This window comes from Mauremys mutica, chromosome 4, assembly GCF_020497125.1.
Source record: "Mauremys mutica isolate MM-2020 ecotype Southern chromosome 4, ASM2049712v1, whole genome shotgun sequence".
NCBI lineage: Eukaryota > Metazoa > Chordata > Testudines > Geoemydidae > Mauremys > Mauremys mutica.
In genome coordinates, this window is record NC_059075.1 from 63,222,799 (window position 1) to 63,239,073 (window position 16,275).

General features: G+C 41.0%; 1 protein-coding gene across 4 annotated transcripts in view; it reads right to left on the bottom strand.

Annotated features, from left to right (window-relative positions):
• Positions 1-3,839: 3,839 nt before the first annotated feature.
• Positions 3,840-16,275, bottom strand: part of TMEM87A (transmembrane protein 87A) — a 29,883-nt gene continuing 17,447 nt past the window's right edge. Inside the window, exons 12-20 of one of the 4 annotated variants that reach the window (XM_045013616.1) lie at positions 15,735-15,803; positions 14,444-14,552; positions 12,357-12,415; positions 11,939-12,042; positions 11,416-11,486; positions 9,834-9,895; positions 8,524-8,576; positions 6,828-6,858; positions 3,840-4,641 (exon numbers count right to left, since the gene is read on the bottom strand). In XM_045013616.1, the coding sequence (XP_044869551.1) occupies positions 4,600-4,641; positions 6,828-6,858; positions 8,524-8,576; positions 9,834-9,895; positions 11,416-11,486; positions 11,939-12,042; positions 12,357-12,415; positions 14,444-14,552; positions 15,735-15,803 (600 nt within the window). In that variant the 3' untranslated portion in view covers positions 3,840-4,599. Of the gene's footprint in view, positions 4,642-6,827; positions 6,859-8,523; positions 8,580-9,833; positions 9,896-11,415; positions 11,487-11,938; positions 12,043-12,356; positions 12,416-14,443; positions 14,553-15,734; positions 15,804-16,275 lie in introns of all 4 variants that reach the window. The other 3 variants (XM_045013613.1, XM_045013615.1, XM_045013612.1) reach the window with 3 other exon arrangements.

Below are 16,275 nucleotides of genomic sequence, written 5' to 3' on the forward strand. Positions count from 1 at the left end.
GCCAAAGGCTGCTTGACTCCCGCCCTCACGGCGACCGGCACGCCATCCCCTGCAGCTTGCCGCCCCAGGCACGCGCTTGCTGCGCTGATGCCTGGAGCCGCTCCTGGAATACATACTGAAACACAGCGTGCATTTTGTTGATTAGGTGTAGTATCCATCCACAGGATGGAGAGACAGGTTCAATATTGAATCAATCTACTGCTTGAGAAGAGTCGAGTAACAGCATGGATCAAGAGCCCATCATAGCTGTTAGCTAATAGTATGCGATCTCTGCTATATTTATTCTACTCTTAAACCTCTTGCACACCTAGCCCGTTTTACCAATTTTGAAAGTTGTTTGAAATACGTCTTATATTTGAATTTTGAATCTAAGCTATGTCCTAGACAACCATCTCAAGAGCTTTTAAACCAGCACGTGACATCACCATTATTGCTGAGCTTCATTTATAACAGGGAATCAGACAACTATTAGAAAGGATTCAGAGAAGAGGTAAAGAAGATAGCAGGCACCTGAGGGTTAAAAGGGAAATAGTAAACTAGAACTTGACTATTGTTTAAAGAAGCCAAGTTCCTTGCAACTCTTTTGAAGAACAAAGATTATCATCTGTCCATTTCCCATCACAAAGCAGAGCTGCTCAGCAAAAGGAATCAAACTGAGTTAGGTCCTTCCAATGCCTTGGCCTAGGTTTTGTTAAAAACACACATAACCATCTCCATGTTGCAGTTCCAGGGCAGGTGATGATTCTTTGTTCCATTCACCTTTAATATCAAACAAGAGTTAAAGAAAATATGAAGACTAGCACAGAAGCGCCAGTTAGCAGCACCATAGGAGCCAGCAAACAGAGCCAAAAAACAGGAATTTGAGTGTAGAGCTGTTAGAGATGAGAGGGAGGCAAGCCCCTGTTTCTTAAGGGCAGGGATTAAATTCTTGAGAGTCTGTTTGCTTGCTATTTTGCTTTCTGTTTTTCAGTTTGCAGAGGCTGGTAGGGGCAGAGTGCTGTGAGAGAAACAGAGCCTTTGATCATAACAGAGCCCTGATTAGCGGGCCCAGCCAAGCAGCCAGCCAGCAGCAGGAGATAGCAAACAGAGCAGAAAATGGAGTCTGGGAGAGGGAGTGTGGTGTTTTGAGCTTGCAGGGCTTTTTCCCCCTTGACAGGAGTTTAGGCGGGAACGCTATGACAGACACAAAGGCAGCAGTGGTAGTGATCCAAGGAATGGAAGAAACAGTGAAGATGACTGGATGTGGACGCTGCGGGATTTACATTATCCTGGAGTGGGTACCCAAAGAGCCCGAAAACTTCATTTGTATGAAGTGCCGCCTGATAGAGCTGATGGAAGAGAAGATCCAAGGTTTGGAGATGCAGGTGTAAACTATGGTTGAGTTTCAAAGGGTATTCAAGCAGATGAATGGAAGGCGAGAGAAGGCAGAAGGGAAAACTCAAGACTCACAGATGGAAGCTGGACTAAAGAACTGTGAGAGTAGACTGCTGGATGAGGAAAGCGGCCAATGAAAGCATGTGACTATGGTGTTACAAAACATGCGAACATGGTTTTACATGGTTTGCTCTCTAAGATAATCCATTTTATAGACAAAGGAAATGCAGTAGATTGAATCTACCTGGATTTCAGTAAGGCATTTGATACAGTTCCACATGGGAAATTATAAATTAAATTAGAGAAGACTGATTAATATGAGAACTAAAAGGTGGATAATTAACTGATTAAAGGGGAGACTACAATGGGTCATACTAAACGGGGAACTGTCAGGCTGGAGGGAGGTTACTTGTGGAGTTCTTGAGGGATCCATCTTGGGACCAATTTTATTTAACATTTTCATTCATGACCCTGGCATAAAAAGTGGGAGTGATCTAATAAAATTTGCAGATGACAAAGTTGGAAGGAGGACTGGAATATCATAGAAGAAGATCTGAACAACCTTGAAAACTGAAGAAATAGAAATAGGATGAAATTTAATAGTGCAAAGTGCAAGGTCATGCGCTTAGGGACTAACGACAAGAATTTCTGCTGTAAGCGGAGGACTTATCAGTTGGAGGTGAAAAAGACCTGGTTGTAAGAACTGATCGCAGGATGACTATGAGCTACCAATGTGAAGTGGCCGTGAAAAACGCTAATGCAAACCTAGGATGCATCAGGTGAGGTATTTCCAATAGGGACAGGGAAGTGTTACTGCCATTATACAAGGCACTGGTGAGACTTCATCAGGAATACTGTGTGCAATTCTTGTCTCCCATGTTTAAGATTAATTCAGACCAGAACGGGTACAGAGAAGAGCTACCAGGATGATCAGAGGAAGGGAAAACCTACCTTATGAGAAGAGACTCAAAGAGCTTGGCTTGTTTAGCCTAGCCAAAGACTGAAGGGAGATATGATTGCTCTCTATAAATACATCAGAGGGATAAATACCAGGGAGGGAGAGAAGTTATTTAAGTTAAGCACCAATGTTGACAAAAGAGCAAATGGATATAAACTGGCCAACAAGTTTAGGCTTGAAATTAGATGATGGTTTCTAACCTTCAGAGGAGTGAAGTTCTGGAACAGCCTTCCAAGGGGAGCAGTGTGGGCAAAAAAACCTAATTGGCTTCAAAGACTGAGCTTGGTTAAGTTTATGGAGGGGATGGTATGATGGGACTGCCAACAATGGCATGTGGCCCATCTGCAACTACTACTAGCAAATATCTAGGGATGGGAACACTAGATGGGGAGGGCTCTGAGTTACTACAGAGAATTCTTTCCCAGGTGTCTGGCAGGTGGATCTTGCTGACATGCTCAGTGTCCAACTGATTGCCGTATTTGGGGTCAGGAAGGAATTTTCCTCTTGTTCAGATTGGCAAAGACCCTGTAGGTTTTTTGCCTTCCTCTGCAGCATTAGACACGGTTTACTTGCTGATTTAAACTAGAGTAAATGGATGATGCCCTGTAACTTGAAGTCTTTAAATCATTATTTGAGGACTTCAGTAACTCAGACACAGGTTATGGTCTATTACAGGAGTGGATGGGTGAGATTCTGTGGCCTGCAACGTGCAGGAGGTCAGACTAAGGCCAGAAGGGACCATTGTGCTCATCTAAAGTCTATGAGTTTGAGATTTTAGTGCAGTTCTCCTCCACAAAAGCAGCTCTCTCAAGGGCACTTTGAGCGTTACATATTATCTCATCAATTTCTGAATCAAATGTGCTCAATTTAAAAGTAAAAGCCTGCAAACTCCACATGGGATGTAAGTCAAGCTGTTGTTGCCTCCTGTCATTATCAGTAGTAAAGACTCTGCAGGCCAAGTATAGCCTCACTCACACTTGTGCAACTTACAAGTGCAAACCCGTGGCCTACAATGGGCATGCACATGTAAATTATTGCCAAGTGAAACTTCCAGGCTAGAAAGTATGAAAGATGATTAAAAAAACCAAAAGCAAAGACTTTTTTTCCCCGCTTTTAAAAAGTGAGAACAACATTCTGTACAGAACAGAAATCTGCAACTCAGATATCAATCAAATGAACAAAGAGCACCTGTTGGCCACAGGAATGGACTGGATAGGAAAACCGATCACTAAACCACTTATGTTACAAGTGACTTTTTAAACTCCCCCCGCCCTCTCCCCTTAATAGACCCCAGGAGCGGAAATATCCTAGAACATATTAGCATCAAAACCAGCAAAGCTTTTGCCTGCAGGGGAAAGCAGAACTTGCTCCTTCTGGGAGATGGTGCCATCTTCTCATGGATCAGTATGGACGTCTAGGCAGACAGGTCACTTGCACAGAGTAGAGTTCTACTGAAATATCTAGTTAATATTTGCTTAACTTCATAGTCAGACAAACATTAGCAAAGTGTTGCAGGAAGTTTTTATTAGGCCACGCAACACTTTGAAGGTATGGGTAGGTCATTTTTCAGGCATCCACCACATTGCCGGCAATGAGGTGTGCCACAACAAATGCTAAAGTTATGCAACTGTTGCTCCTAGGTCAATGACATTTAAAATAGAAAATCTTTCCTACACAGTGTTAATAAAATTGCACTTGGTTTTGTTAAAAACATCAATATTGTAACTTTTTCAAATATTTCCTTTTTGGTATCTTAACTGATTTCCTGATTTCCTTCAAATACTGGGGCTTCTTACTCAAAAAATTCCTCTCCTTCTAAGCCAGCTGTGCAGTCTCCATCTATTAGCCATTATTTCCAATAAAATGGGAAGCTTGTTCTAAACTAACTCTTCACCAACTTCTACTACCCTCCACCAAAAACAGGTAGTTGACCTGTGGAAGTTAACTGTAACATTGAATTCATAGTCCCTCAGTCAGATGTTAGGACTTTTAGTTTGACAGATTAAATATCTGAAGAAAGTTACAGAAGGTGCTGGAACACACATTTAAATCACTTAAAAATCCAAACTTGCAGCAACACCGTAAATTCAAACATTTTCCAAAGGTTTATCAATGTCCTTGCGAACCTCTTCCACAGTGAACTGTGTAAGATGCCCTCACTCAAATACAGTGTCCAGTTCCAAAGGTGAAGATCGAGAGAGATCAGCAGGATGCACCTGATCCACTGGGCAGCCTACGGGAAACAGAACTTTCAATAAGCTGCTTCTTCACTCCATTTTGGACCTTTCAAAGTGTGTAATCATTCTTTCCTGAAAGATTCAAAAAAAGGTCATTGAAGTTTGTAATTTTTGTCCCTGTGTTTACATCACTCAGAACTAAGAGCCCACTCTACACGTTTATAGATACATACATGCATTTCAGAACAGTGGTTATACACAAAATAAGAGCTATATAAAGAGTGCTCAAATTTTGACAAGATATAAATTTGTTCAGTCAGAAATCTAACTGCACATACGGGGCAAAGTTACCTTTCTGATTATAACTACTACTCAATCTCTGTTTAGGTCAGATCATTACACCATTAACTCTGAATGTGTGAAGATACCTGTCATGTACACATAACAGAACTTCGTATGCTGGTTAGAGAGAAGCACACTCAAATACCGACATAATGCGTTTTTCCCTAACTAGCAGGAGGTTTGTGTTTTGTCACTCCCAAATATGTGAAAAGGGCACTCTTAATCAAACCTTAAAGATTGGAACTCATCTAATACTACAAAAAGCAGAAAGAAAAAAGTGCGCTAAAGACAAGGAAAAAACTATTCGCCAAATAATTTGTGAAGTCCTATAGTAATCCATCATCTCTCTCATTAAGTCCTCTTCAGCAAGAACAATTTTTGCCTAGTGGTTCCAGATATAGTAGAGAGCACACATTTTGTCAAGAATGTAATCAACTCATTAACATTCATAGCATTATTGAGGTGACTGATTTTATTTTAATTCAACACGAGGCATAGATTTCACATATTAACCCTTTATTTACCCAAAAGCAACATGCAAATGAAGGTATTAACCAAACTCAACTTCTAGAACAGTGGTGCACAAACTTTTCCAGATTGCCTACCCCCGCCCCCTTACCATTAATGCAGGGGTTCCCAAACTTAGTTTGCGGCTTGTTCAGGGTAAGCCCCTGGCGGGCCGCAACGCCATGTTTGCCTGAGCGTCCGCAGGTACGGCCGCTTGCAGCTCCCAGCAGCCACAGTTTGCTGTTCCCAGCCAATGGGAGCTGCGGGAAACGGCGGCCCTGGCCGCGGTTCGCCGTTCCCAGCCAATGGGAGCTGTGGGAAACGGCGCGGGCCAGGCCACCACTTTCCGCAGGTACGGCCGCTTGCAGCTCCCAGTGGCCGCGGTTCACCATTCCCGGCCAATGGGAGCTGCGGAAAGCGGTGGCCTGGCCCGCACTACTTCCCACAGCTCCCATTGGCTGGGAACGGTGAACCACGGCCGGGGGCGCCGTTTCCCGCAGCTCCCATTGGCTGGGAACAGCAAACTGCGGCCACTGGGAGCTGCAAGCAGCCGTACCTGCGGACACTCAGGTAAACAAAGTGTCTCACGGCCCACCAGGGGCTTACCCTGAACAAGCCGCGAATCAAGTTTGGGAACCCCTGCATTAATGGAATCTGTCTATGCCTGCCCTCCATTACAGCACCGCCAAGGGTTCCCCAGCACCGGAGCTTGGGCTGAAGGCAGAGCTGGAGGTGGAACTGTGGATGGGGGAGGAGCTGGGGCTAGAGGCAGAGCTTGGCTGGGGGCAAAGAGGGAATCACAGCAGAGTGGAGCTGGAAGCCTGGCACTCCCCCCTACCCCTCCACGGGGGCTGGCCCAGGCCTGGAGGCAGACTAGGACTGAGGCTGAATGAGTCTGGGAGAGAAGTGAAGCTGGAGGTGGAGTGGGGCTGGAAGCATGGTGCTCCCTCCCGACCGGGGCTGGCCGAGGTCCCACCGCCCCTCAATTTGAGGATCACTGTTCTAGAAACAGCTGCTAATTTATGTAATGGCATCTGCAGAGCCAGAAACTGAGCTGTTTTGCTACAACACATTACTGGAATTCACACACAAACGTGGAAGGAGACGAGGAAATGCAGCTTTACTTTGAGTAAACATGCCTGGCACTACTGCATGAAGGGAGTGCCTAGTATTTTAAATCATTTGCATTTAAAACAATTGTTTCATGATAAATTGCAATCTGCTGCACAGGTTCTACCATTCTTGGAAGTCTATTGGCTGAACACTAGTTTATACTGTTCATATTTAGGGCAAATTATTGTATTTCATTCAATTATAACATCAGTACTTCTCCTCTCCCCTTTCCTGCTGCATTTATAGAAACATAGAGCTCAGTTCTAACAGGCCAAGTCAACCTCTTTAATGAAAGACTCATGACACCCTTGGCATGTCATAAGACTTCAATTTGTGCTGAAGGCTTGTTTACTGACCTCATCTGAATCCAGAAGGGCTGGGAGAGCACTGCAGTAAAAAACAAACAAAGATTGTTACACAGACCCAGGGCACCAAACGACTGAAAATATCAATGTCAGTTTTAACATCTCCAGCTTTTTGAGCAGGAGTAGGTTATGATGGAGAAGAGGACCACCTTTTTGCTAAAATTAGAGAACTGGAGGGAGAGAGAGAAAGATATTAACAGAGTGAGATGGGGCCCAAGTAGTATCCTCAAATACCAAAATCAGTTTCTAAGTTCTGCTTTCACTGTTCAGCTCTCAAATTCCCATTATCACTTGAAATCAGCCAGAAGATGTCAACTTTCAAAAACTCTCAAGTAAAATGCAAGTGTCTTTTATAGCCTCTTATTTACTTTATATGGTGGAGAGGAGTATCTTGCCTTTTACTAGCTTTCAGTACCCTCTGATTAGAGTGTTTTAAAAGAGAAAATCCTTACTCATTCTATAAAGACAAACCCGAGGCAAATTATGACAAATTTTCACAAGATACACCTCTTTTCCTCAGTGTAGTATTCTGAAACTTAGTATCCTATCATGTATAAACTGAACTGTATTTTTGTAAACAGAGATGTGTATTTAAATCCAGAGTCTGAGCCTTCTACTGGAATGCCAGTATCAGAATTGTAAGCTATTATCCATCATGGTTTACATATGATTTAACAAAGATAATTTTAGGCATAGAACACCAAAGTTTTTAAATTGTAAAAATCACTTTATTAAGGCAGAAGTGATACCAGTTGTGTACAGTGGGCTTCCATACTGCCAGTGTCAAGTGTCACTAAACAGAAGGCTCGGACATTGTCTTAATTACCAAACTTAATAAAAGTTATCCACAATTTATATTATATTAGGAAAAACACTCAAGTGTACATCCAGAACACACTACTGAGGGAAGCTAATCTGGTTTTAACTTCACAAAAAAAAAAATCAAATAAGTCAGACATGGGATTCAAAACACAGGCAGCTAACACTGACTTCAGTTCATTATTCATAGTCATGAGATCGTATACAGAAGCCAAAACAGGAACAAGTTTCTATCATGCAAGTATCGCTACTCGTCAGAATCACATTGATTTCTCCAACCAGAGAGCACAAGAATGTGTCAGCTCTGCCCTATATCTTTTAAATGTCTTGGTCCTTTAACTAGGATTTTACCTATGTGTGAGATCTCTAACGATAAAAAAAATATTGAATGCTTAAAATCAAACCAAAATACTGAACCAGAGACTTACTTGTTCCATGTAACCTCACTTGTAGTACTGTTGATTTTCAACTTGAGGTCAAATCCTCATAAGGGACTGTTTGTACCTACCATTACCAACTACAGTGAACATTTTAAGAAGTTCCCAGTCTACATTTCAGCAGATGCATTACATTTAAGGATAATTTCACTACAGCAGCAAGAGAAGGACAAACACCAAGATTTAAAGGAGGTGCAGTTTTGGATTTAAAAAAAAAAAAATTATAAACTCTATTAAGTAATTACACATGGCTAAAAATTTATGCTTAGTATGCTGCGTAGATGTACCCTTAAAGTCAGAGGCCAACTCCAGAAAGGGTTCAGCACTTGCCCAGACAGAGCCAGCATCACAACTGCCGACATTCTAACTATACTTCCAGTGCTTTTGACTCCAATGCAGCTACTACTGCTTGTCACAGTACAGATACTCACACATCAGTCACTGAAGAAGGAACATTCTCTTCTACCCACTTCAGATCATCTTCCTGCTAGAAGCACAGAAATAAACCAAAAATGACAAGATTCTTTGAAGGGGTTTGCAAATGAATACATTTCCTCTAGCCTACCTGAAAAGCTCAGCATTAACTACAGTGGTTGCTCACACAAGAAATGCAAACTGTTATTTTTGAATTAAGGAATCAAGTTCAAAGGATCAGGGAAGTTGCAATACATTTTTTAAACATTTTTCAGCAATTTTAAGCAGTGCCTACTCAGCCAAGAATTAACTTAAAATGCTACAATAATTAATAAAACATTGTATTAAAAACAAATATGATTCATAATGTTGGATTTAAAAGATTAAAGAGTATACCATATGTTAATGTAACCTTCCTAATTTTTGTTGAGACTATTAGCATTTTTATAGCACTAGTAGGATTGTTCATTTGTATGAACTGACATTTTGATCTGCGATATGTAATATTATTTAGGATGTTTGAGCACTGAATATATTTCTACTTTGCTTTTTTGCTGAACAGAAAACAATGGGCAGTTTTATCTTTACATTAAGGATATCTGTGAATTAGAAGTCATCTTTATTTGAATGTCCTTGCTGCTGATTCAAGAGTTTGAGGAACTCCTCATTATTGCCAGAGCAAAACAGAGATTTCAGGGGGCATCAGGGTTCTACAATTTATGCATGCTTTAGACAAAAATGAGCTCCACTCTAAAGGCTTTTGAGAAACAACTTTGTAATGCATTTTCTGCCTCCTCATTGTGAATAAATCCTGAGTTTTACAGGGTCACATGTGGAAAATGCAGATGTCTTAAAAGCACTCACAAAAGATATACATGCACCTCAGGAGGTCATGCATCTGACTGAAAAGCATACAGAATTTGGATACATAGGGTAAGTAGTGTAAATTCCCTTTGAATCCAGTTCTGCTTCCATGTATTTTTCTGTTTTGAAGCAATCTCAGAACCTGAGAGACTCGCTACACAAAGGCTAAATTAGCCAGTTTCAGAGAACTTGGTGTAATATGAAACAGTTCTGTCTCTAATGCATTATGTGCAAGTTCTCAAAGCACATACTGAATTCTGATTTACCAGAAAGCCAAGACTCAAGATCTGTTCACAAGCACCACAATTACCATGTTTTCACCCACATCACTCACACTTCTTGGAAAGGACAAACACAGATACTTGGTCTGATCCTGTTACAGAGCTCCTATTTAAGTGGCAACTGAGTGATCTGTCATTACCTTTACCTAGTGATAGGGCCAGGGTGGGAAGAGCATACTCACAGCTTTGTTTGCTTTCATATTTCCATTTGGTTCTTGTTTTGTACTTCTCATTTTCATTCCCTCTGCAAAGGGGAGACAAGATAGAAACGGGATGATTAAACTAGGTCAGCATGTAAACTGTAGCTTGCATATCTATTAGGAATACTTCACTGAAACCAAAGATCATTATTTAGAGGAAAGGGCATGCTACCTATTTAAAAGGAGAGTCCCCTTTCCAGGTACCAAAAGTAACTTCTCGGAAAAATTCATATGTTTTTAACAAACAATACTAAGGATTGGTCTGCATGGTGTGACAATGCTCCCTAGGTGGGTGTGAAAATAGCACTATGTTAAAGCGCTCCAGGGAACTTTAGTGCACACCGCATTCACACACTTTAGAAATCACTCCCCTTACTGTGCATTGCTGCACTGTCAAGGCAAGCTCAAAGTGAAGCTCAGTGAACACCTATGATAAAAGGATCCTTCTTCAGTCTACTTTATGCATTATCCATTTCACTGTTCCTGTAGAACCAGCTCCCCCACCTTTTCTGTGGGCCTTTCCGAAATGCAAAATGATTAGGACTGGAGGGTTCAGGGCTTCAATCATCATTTCAAACCCATCTTAATTTGCTGTCCAGCAGTAGCATCTGGAAGTCCCCACCATCTGAAGGCTAGTTGCCTACATTAAATAAGTTGTTGATCTCAGTCCAGTTCCGAGTGGACAAGATTACACGAGTGCCCCTATTGGCAGTTTCATCTGAGAAGTCAAAGACTGAAGAGGCCATGTAGAGATTGAACATTTAGTGGGCGTGTTCCTCGAAGGCTAGGGTTAAGTCTAGTGGCAGCATGGAGAAGTTTATGCTGCTGGTGACAGTGCTGCTATACCTGTTCTTGATTAATTCAGCACTAAGATTCTGTTCCTACCTTTAGGGATAGTTATGAAATTAAAAGAATTAAAAAGTTAGCTTAAGTTTGGTTGAGAAAATAATATATTTGCTTTCAGGTTTGTGGCCAGTAAGGAAGGGACTCTAATCAGCAAGTAAAAGGCAGCCATGAGAATAATAAGTAGTATTATTTGTAGTGTGTGAAGCAAGTATGGTTCAAAAACTAACTAATAAAATTAAGAGCTGCAGTAACAAGACAAAGAAAAAAATATCTTAAGAGAAACAAACAAACCTTCCCACTGTTCTGCTGGTGAGCAGGGATTGGGGGGAGGGGGGAGGAGATAAAGGAAGGCCTTGGAGGAAGGAAAGAAGCAAGGAGAAACTGCTTCAAACTGGACTTTTGCTAAAACTAGCAAGTTAGCTGAAGAGTATAAAGAAAAGCTATGAATCTGAAGCTTCTTCGTCAGACCCCTACCTGATCATGCTGGAGCACACCAGGATAAGACAGTTTTCTCTAGGTCTGGCCTATTTGTAAGTATACTGATCACATGCTTATGAATACTTTGTTACTGTATTGGGCATAGTGACTGCTTCCTTTTAGGCTGTTAGGTATGTTTAGAGCAATTGTATAAAACACCATTTGGCCTTTGGATTTAATAAAAGAATTTATGGTTAAATTAGTGTCTGGCGGTCTCCCATATTAATAATTCCAACATTACCAAAGCTTTCATTTAACATGGGCTCTTTCTGTTCATCATCATCTTCCTCAGACAACGGTGAGAAAGCAAACCTTTGGAGAAGAGGAAAAGAATGAAGGTACCATGAGACAGATGCACAAAGTCAAAATATCTTACATAAATGTCATTTTGAAGAGACTGATTATCTTGCCATTTTTAGCATTTGACTATTCTGGACAGCTCACTCTAATTGTAAGTTAGATTTCTGATCAACCACAAGCTGAGGTAATTTAAGTACTCATACCATTCTTCTTTTTTAAATAAATGTCACTAAGGAGATCCTATAAATCTACAAATGCTGCTTCCACTTTCTGAGGTCAGGAGAGAGACAACATGAACTATACTTCCTTCTCAATCCCTATATACACACGCATGCGGCTCACAGAGCCTGCAGAAAAGTTTAGCAAGTCACCATGTAGTACACCAGGACTGCTGGAAATGCTTTCTTTGGATAGACTTGACTAAGAATTCAAGATTACTTTAAGAAAGATAAAACGCATTAAACCTTTGGTTGTTGGCAGACGGCCTCCACAGAACCATGATGACAAAAAGGATCATTGAGAACAACAGTCGCCAGATGGCATCATCCACCCACAGCTCCTGCCAGTCCTGTCAAGAAAAGTAAAATATGCCAGGAACACAGAGAGAATCCATGCCCAGAGTCCTTTTTTTTTTTTTTTAAACTGGTGAACTAGAAACACCTGTGACAAGGAGTAAAGTTGCAGTTCTGTACTAAATGGCTTCCCATAGGGTGCAAATTTCCATGTATTAAGACTTCACTATATGCTACTCCGCATGAAGGGGACTCTACAGGAAGAGCATTTGCCAGCTTCTCCAACCTCACTTCCTCTACCTCCAAATCCAGATTTTAAGGAAGGAAGTAGTAATCATGGAAACCACTTAGGTATAAGATGCAAACTCACCAACTGACAATCCACCAGCCTGAACTTCATGGTGGTCCAGATGATAAATACAATAGATGCTGAAGGCAAAAAAAGAACACTTGGTAAAACCGGTAAGTCAGACGTGAATGCATGAAGCTTGTTACCTCTTAGTTTTTCTATCACTAGAGTATCTAAGAACTAAGTAATCACTCCCCTGGGACTTCAAAGGCAAAAGTCTTTTTAAACCATCAACAATTTACTGTAACTTTTCCTGTTACATCCTTTTCTTCCAATCACAAAGGGACAAAGATTCTCCGGAAGTCATCTCACATCAGTTAATTCAGCCACTGAAATTAAGAGCTGAATTCAGTGTTCTTGTTTTCCCCCAAGGCATGCTTTCAACACCTTGTCCAAGACATGGCAAGGAATGATCCCCCACTACTTCCTTCTTCCCCATGGGACTATTTTTTGAAGAATTACATAACTTCCTTCTAGCAGCATTCTAGACAATGTAACAGTTTAACATTTATGAAATCTAAAGTTCTTTACAAGCTACATCTACAGCAATAGTGAATAGTCACCTCAAGTATCAGAGGGGTAGCTGTGTTAGTCTGGATCTGTAAAAGCAGCAAAGAGTCCTGTGGCACCTTATAGACTAACAGATGGATTGGAGCACGAGCTCCGACAAAGTGGGTAAAGTCGGAGCTCATGCTCCAATACATCTGTTAATCTATAAAGATGCCACAGGACTCTTTGCTGCTTTTAGTCACCTCAAGCAAGCATACTTGCAATCAATTAGAACACAATACATTGCATGACAGATCGGTGACTTACACAAAGAAAACCCCTCAATCTTATGAAAAAGGCCAAGGAATCGAATGATCATACAGTATCAGCAGAACCTTGTTTTTAAAAGGTTTCATTCCAAAGACCTTCAGAGTGAACTGCACGTAACTCAATTTATCAGCCTTTGGAAAAAAATTAAAAGTTAGGTTAACCCAGTCGGCAACTGACCTTATGACAAGTCAAGATATTTCAGTTCAGAGGCTTCAAATACTATATGCTATCTCTTCAAGAATGAAAAAAATATACCTCACGTAAAAAAGTCTGAGCTAAACCTCAAATCTTCATTTCCCATTTTCATGTTACTTTCCTTCTTCTAGAGACACAGATTAGGATACTGACATTCAAAGACATCAGGTCTCTTTATGATCAATTACAAGTACAAAATATTTTAAAGTAACCAAGCCTCCCACCCACCATTCTTGGAATTTAGATCTTATTACCCTGGACCAAAAGCAAGTTTTAATGCAGAAGCTAAGCGTTCCCCATAGTGGGCTTTAAAGAATGGGTTGGGTTTTTTTATACTGGTCGTATTTTGGAGAGACTTAGTTTCAGATGCTGCCAAGAATGTCAGCCAAACACATCTATTTAATGGTCACATTTTGTAAAACAGGTTTCAAACATCTCAGTCCCTTATGACAGTTGAGTTAAAAGCAATCTGCTGACTGCCTGAATAGGGTTTGTGGGTGGGTGAGAAAAACTGGGAGTCTGGTAGCATTATTAGGTATGTTCTTGATATTAGTTGGATTTTATTTGATGCAAATAGGTAGAAACTTTAAATTGCAATTTCCCATCCCCTCTCCTTTCTAAAATGAGCAGACAACGTTCTTTTTCACGAAACCACTCTGCTCAAAGATTAAGCTGTCAGCATGGTGGAGCCATAACACATCTTAAAATCCCCTATTAACCAGTACACAAAGTGGTACTGCAGTTTTGGAGGAAGCCACTACCCATCTCAGCAGCAGATTTCAGCATGGGATGCAGCTGCTATGAAGCATGAAGATGTCTGGGGAGAGAAGGTGGGAGAGGAAAGGGAACCATAATGAAAAACTCCAAAAAACTATTAAGCTTATTCAGAGAAATGCTAATTTGAAGCTACTGTTTATGGGTAGAGAGAAAAATTAGGCAAAAGCCCACCACTATGAAAGGCTGAGTGTTCAAGAGTAAACACTGAAATGCCAAAGACCAATAAACAGATCCAAAGAAGAGCTTTAGTAAACTAAACCAGCCCTATAATACCTGGAAAGTGGACTATTTAGTGAGGAATGGAATCCACAGCTCACCTGCTACTGCCAAGATAAGAGTGTTGGTGAAGTGCCGGTAAAGAGAGAGTTTCACAATGTTCCTCCGAAGTTTTAGCAGCTTCATCGTTTGAGTCAGGCTGATGAATATGTATGGCAAGTCAAGGAAAGCAAGCTTAAGAATCAAGTTCTTGATAACAAGTAGGATACAGCTTTTATACACATCTCAAGCAACACTGTCATGCCATGCAGACATAGCGCCCCGGCAACCCTTTCTAACAGCACAACCACAGTGACCCAGCCCTCCCGCACAGCAGCAGTAGGTGGTCATCCAGAGGCAGCCAGGCCTAGTACTCTGATATCACCACATCAGTAAGCTAGCCTGATGCAAAATTTCACAACTACACTCCAACTACACTACAGTAGCTCATACTTGCGGGAAAACTTTACATGCATTTTGAGAAGAGAAAAATAGATTTAAAACCTGTTCATGAGATTAATATAAATGGACAGCACATCCATTTTTATCTTTACCTACCTTGCCTGCAATCTTAATTGTACAATAATTGAACAGGTATTTAGACAAAAAACTGACAATTGTAAGAGGAACAAGGGGGTTGCCCTGGCCTGGAAAGAGAAAGGTGAACTTTGGCATATCCTAATTTTTCAGGTTTGGTAGTTTCGGGAGCTTATACTAAACCTAGCCAAGTCCTAAACTCAAAGGGGTCTCAGCACAGCAGAAGACAAATGGCAAACGTGGAAGAGGAGGCTGGGAAGAGGTTTAGAAAAATGATTCAGAAAACTGCTTAAAAAGTTAACTCAACTCTTTCTTGTCCCCAAACTACTGTACGAGACCTGCAAGTTCTGAGAAGAAATTTTAGCACTAGTGTTGTCAAAATAAAGGCGTTTTCTACCAGTTTAAAACAAAACTAAAAACCCAAAACCAAACCACCCCCAAAAAAAACCAAAAAACACCTACATTGTAAGGTCAGGACAGACCATAGTCCCAAAAACTGCTGTTCTGACTACTGCTTCAATACAACTTTAGAGTAAATTCACATCAATAATCAGAGAACACCATAACACAAAAACTACATGTTCACTATGGTAAGGGCTAGGACCTGTTTCAAATCCAATTCACAAACCTCTGTTGGCAATTTAAATTTTGTTACACGAGTTATGGAAATAGAGCTTACCTGAACCTTCAGGCCACAGGGCCTATGGTAGCTGTTCGACAAAAAGGATGGCAAAAATGTTTACTGCAGAAAGACTCTCTGAAGACCAAACTCCAAAGAAAAAACACTGCACCAAATTAAACAGTGAAGAAGGATATCCACCAGCAGAGGGCAGTATCTAGGAAAGCCAGGGGAATAAAAGCCAAGGAGGCAAGATCATTCTGTGCCTAGAGATAAAGAGAAAGACCCAGTGAGAACAAGATGATTGGAAAAGCAAAGCACACACCAAAATCATCAAGCATTCAGTGCCAGGTTATCATTTTACCATCAGAGAACATAAATACAGAACTGGAAAGCTATGAAGCCCCTATATGCTTTGCTGTTGAAGTAGAGGGTTTGAATTAGTGTTCACCACAAGGGACAGAGTATTTTGTAGCAGAGTTAAAAGCAGACAACGCCACACACAGTTCTGATCCCCACAAGCGACTGATATGGCAAGAAGTAAGTTTTTAGAGTCAGGTGAGTAACTTATTGAAAAGGCACCGCTAATGAGCAGACAGCCTTGATGGTGCTGCGCTGCAATAACAGTTCTTACAGATAGTTTGTTATAGATCTTTGCAGGTACTGTGTTGGTGCCAAAGACTACATGTTCCACTGTTGAGCACTAAATTTAAACAAAAGGGCACAAGTTGATGGAAC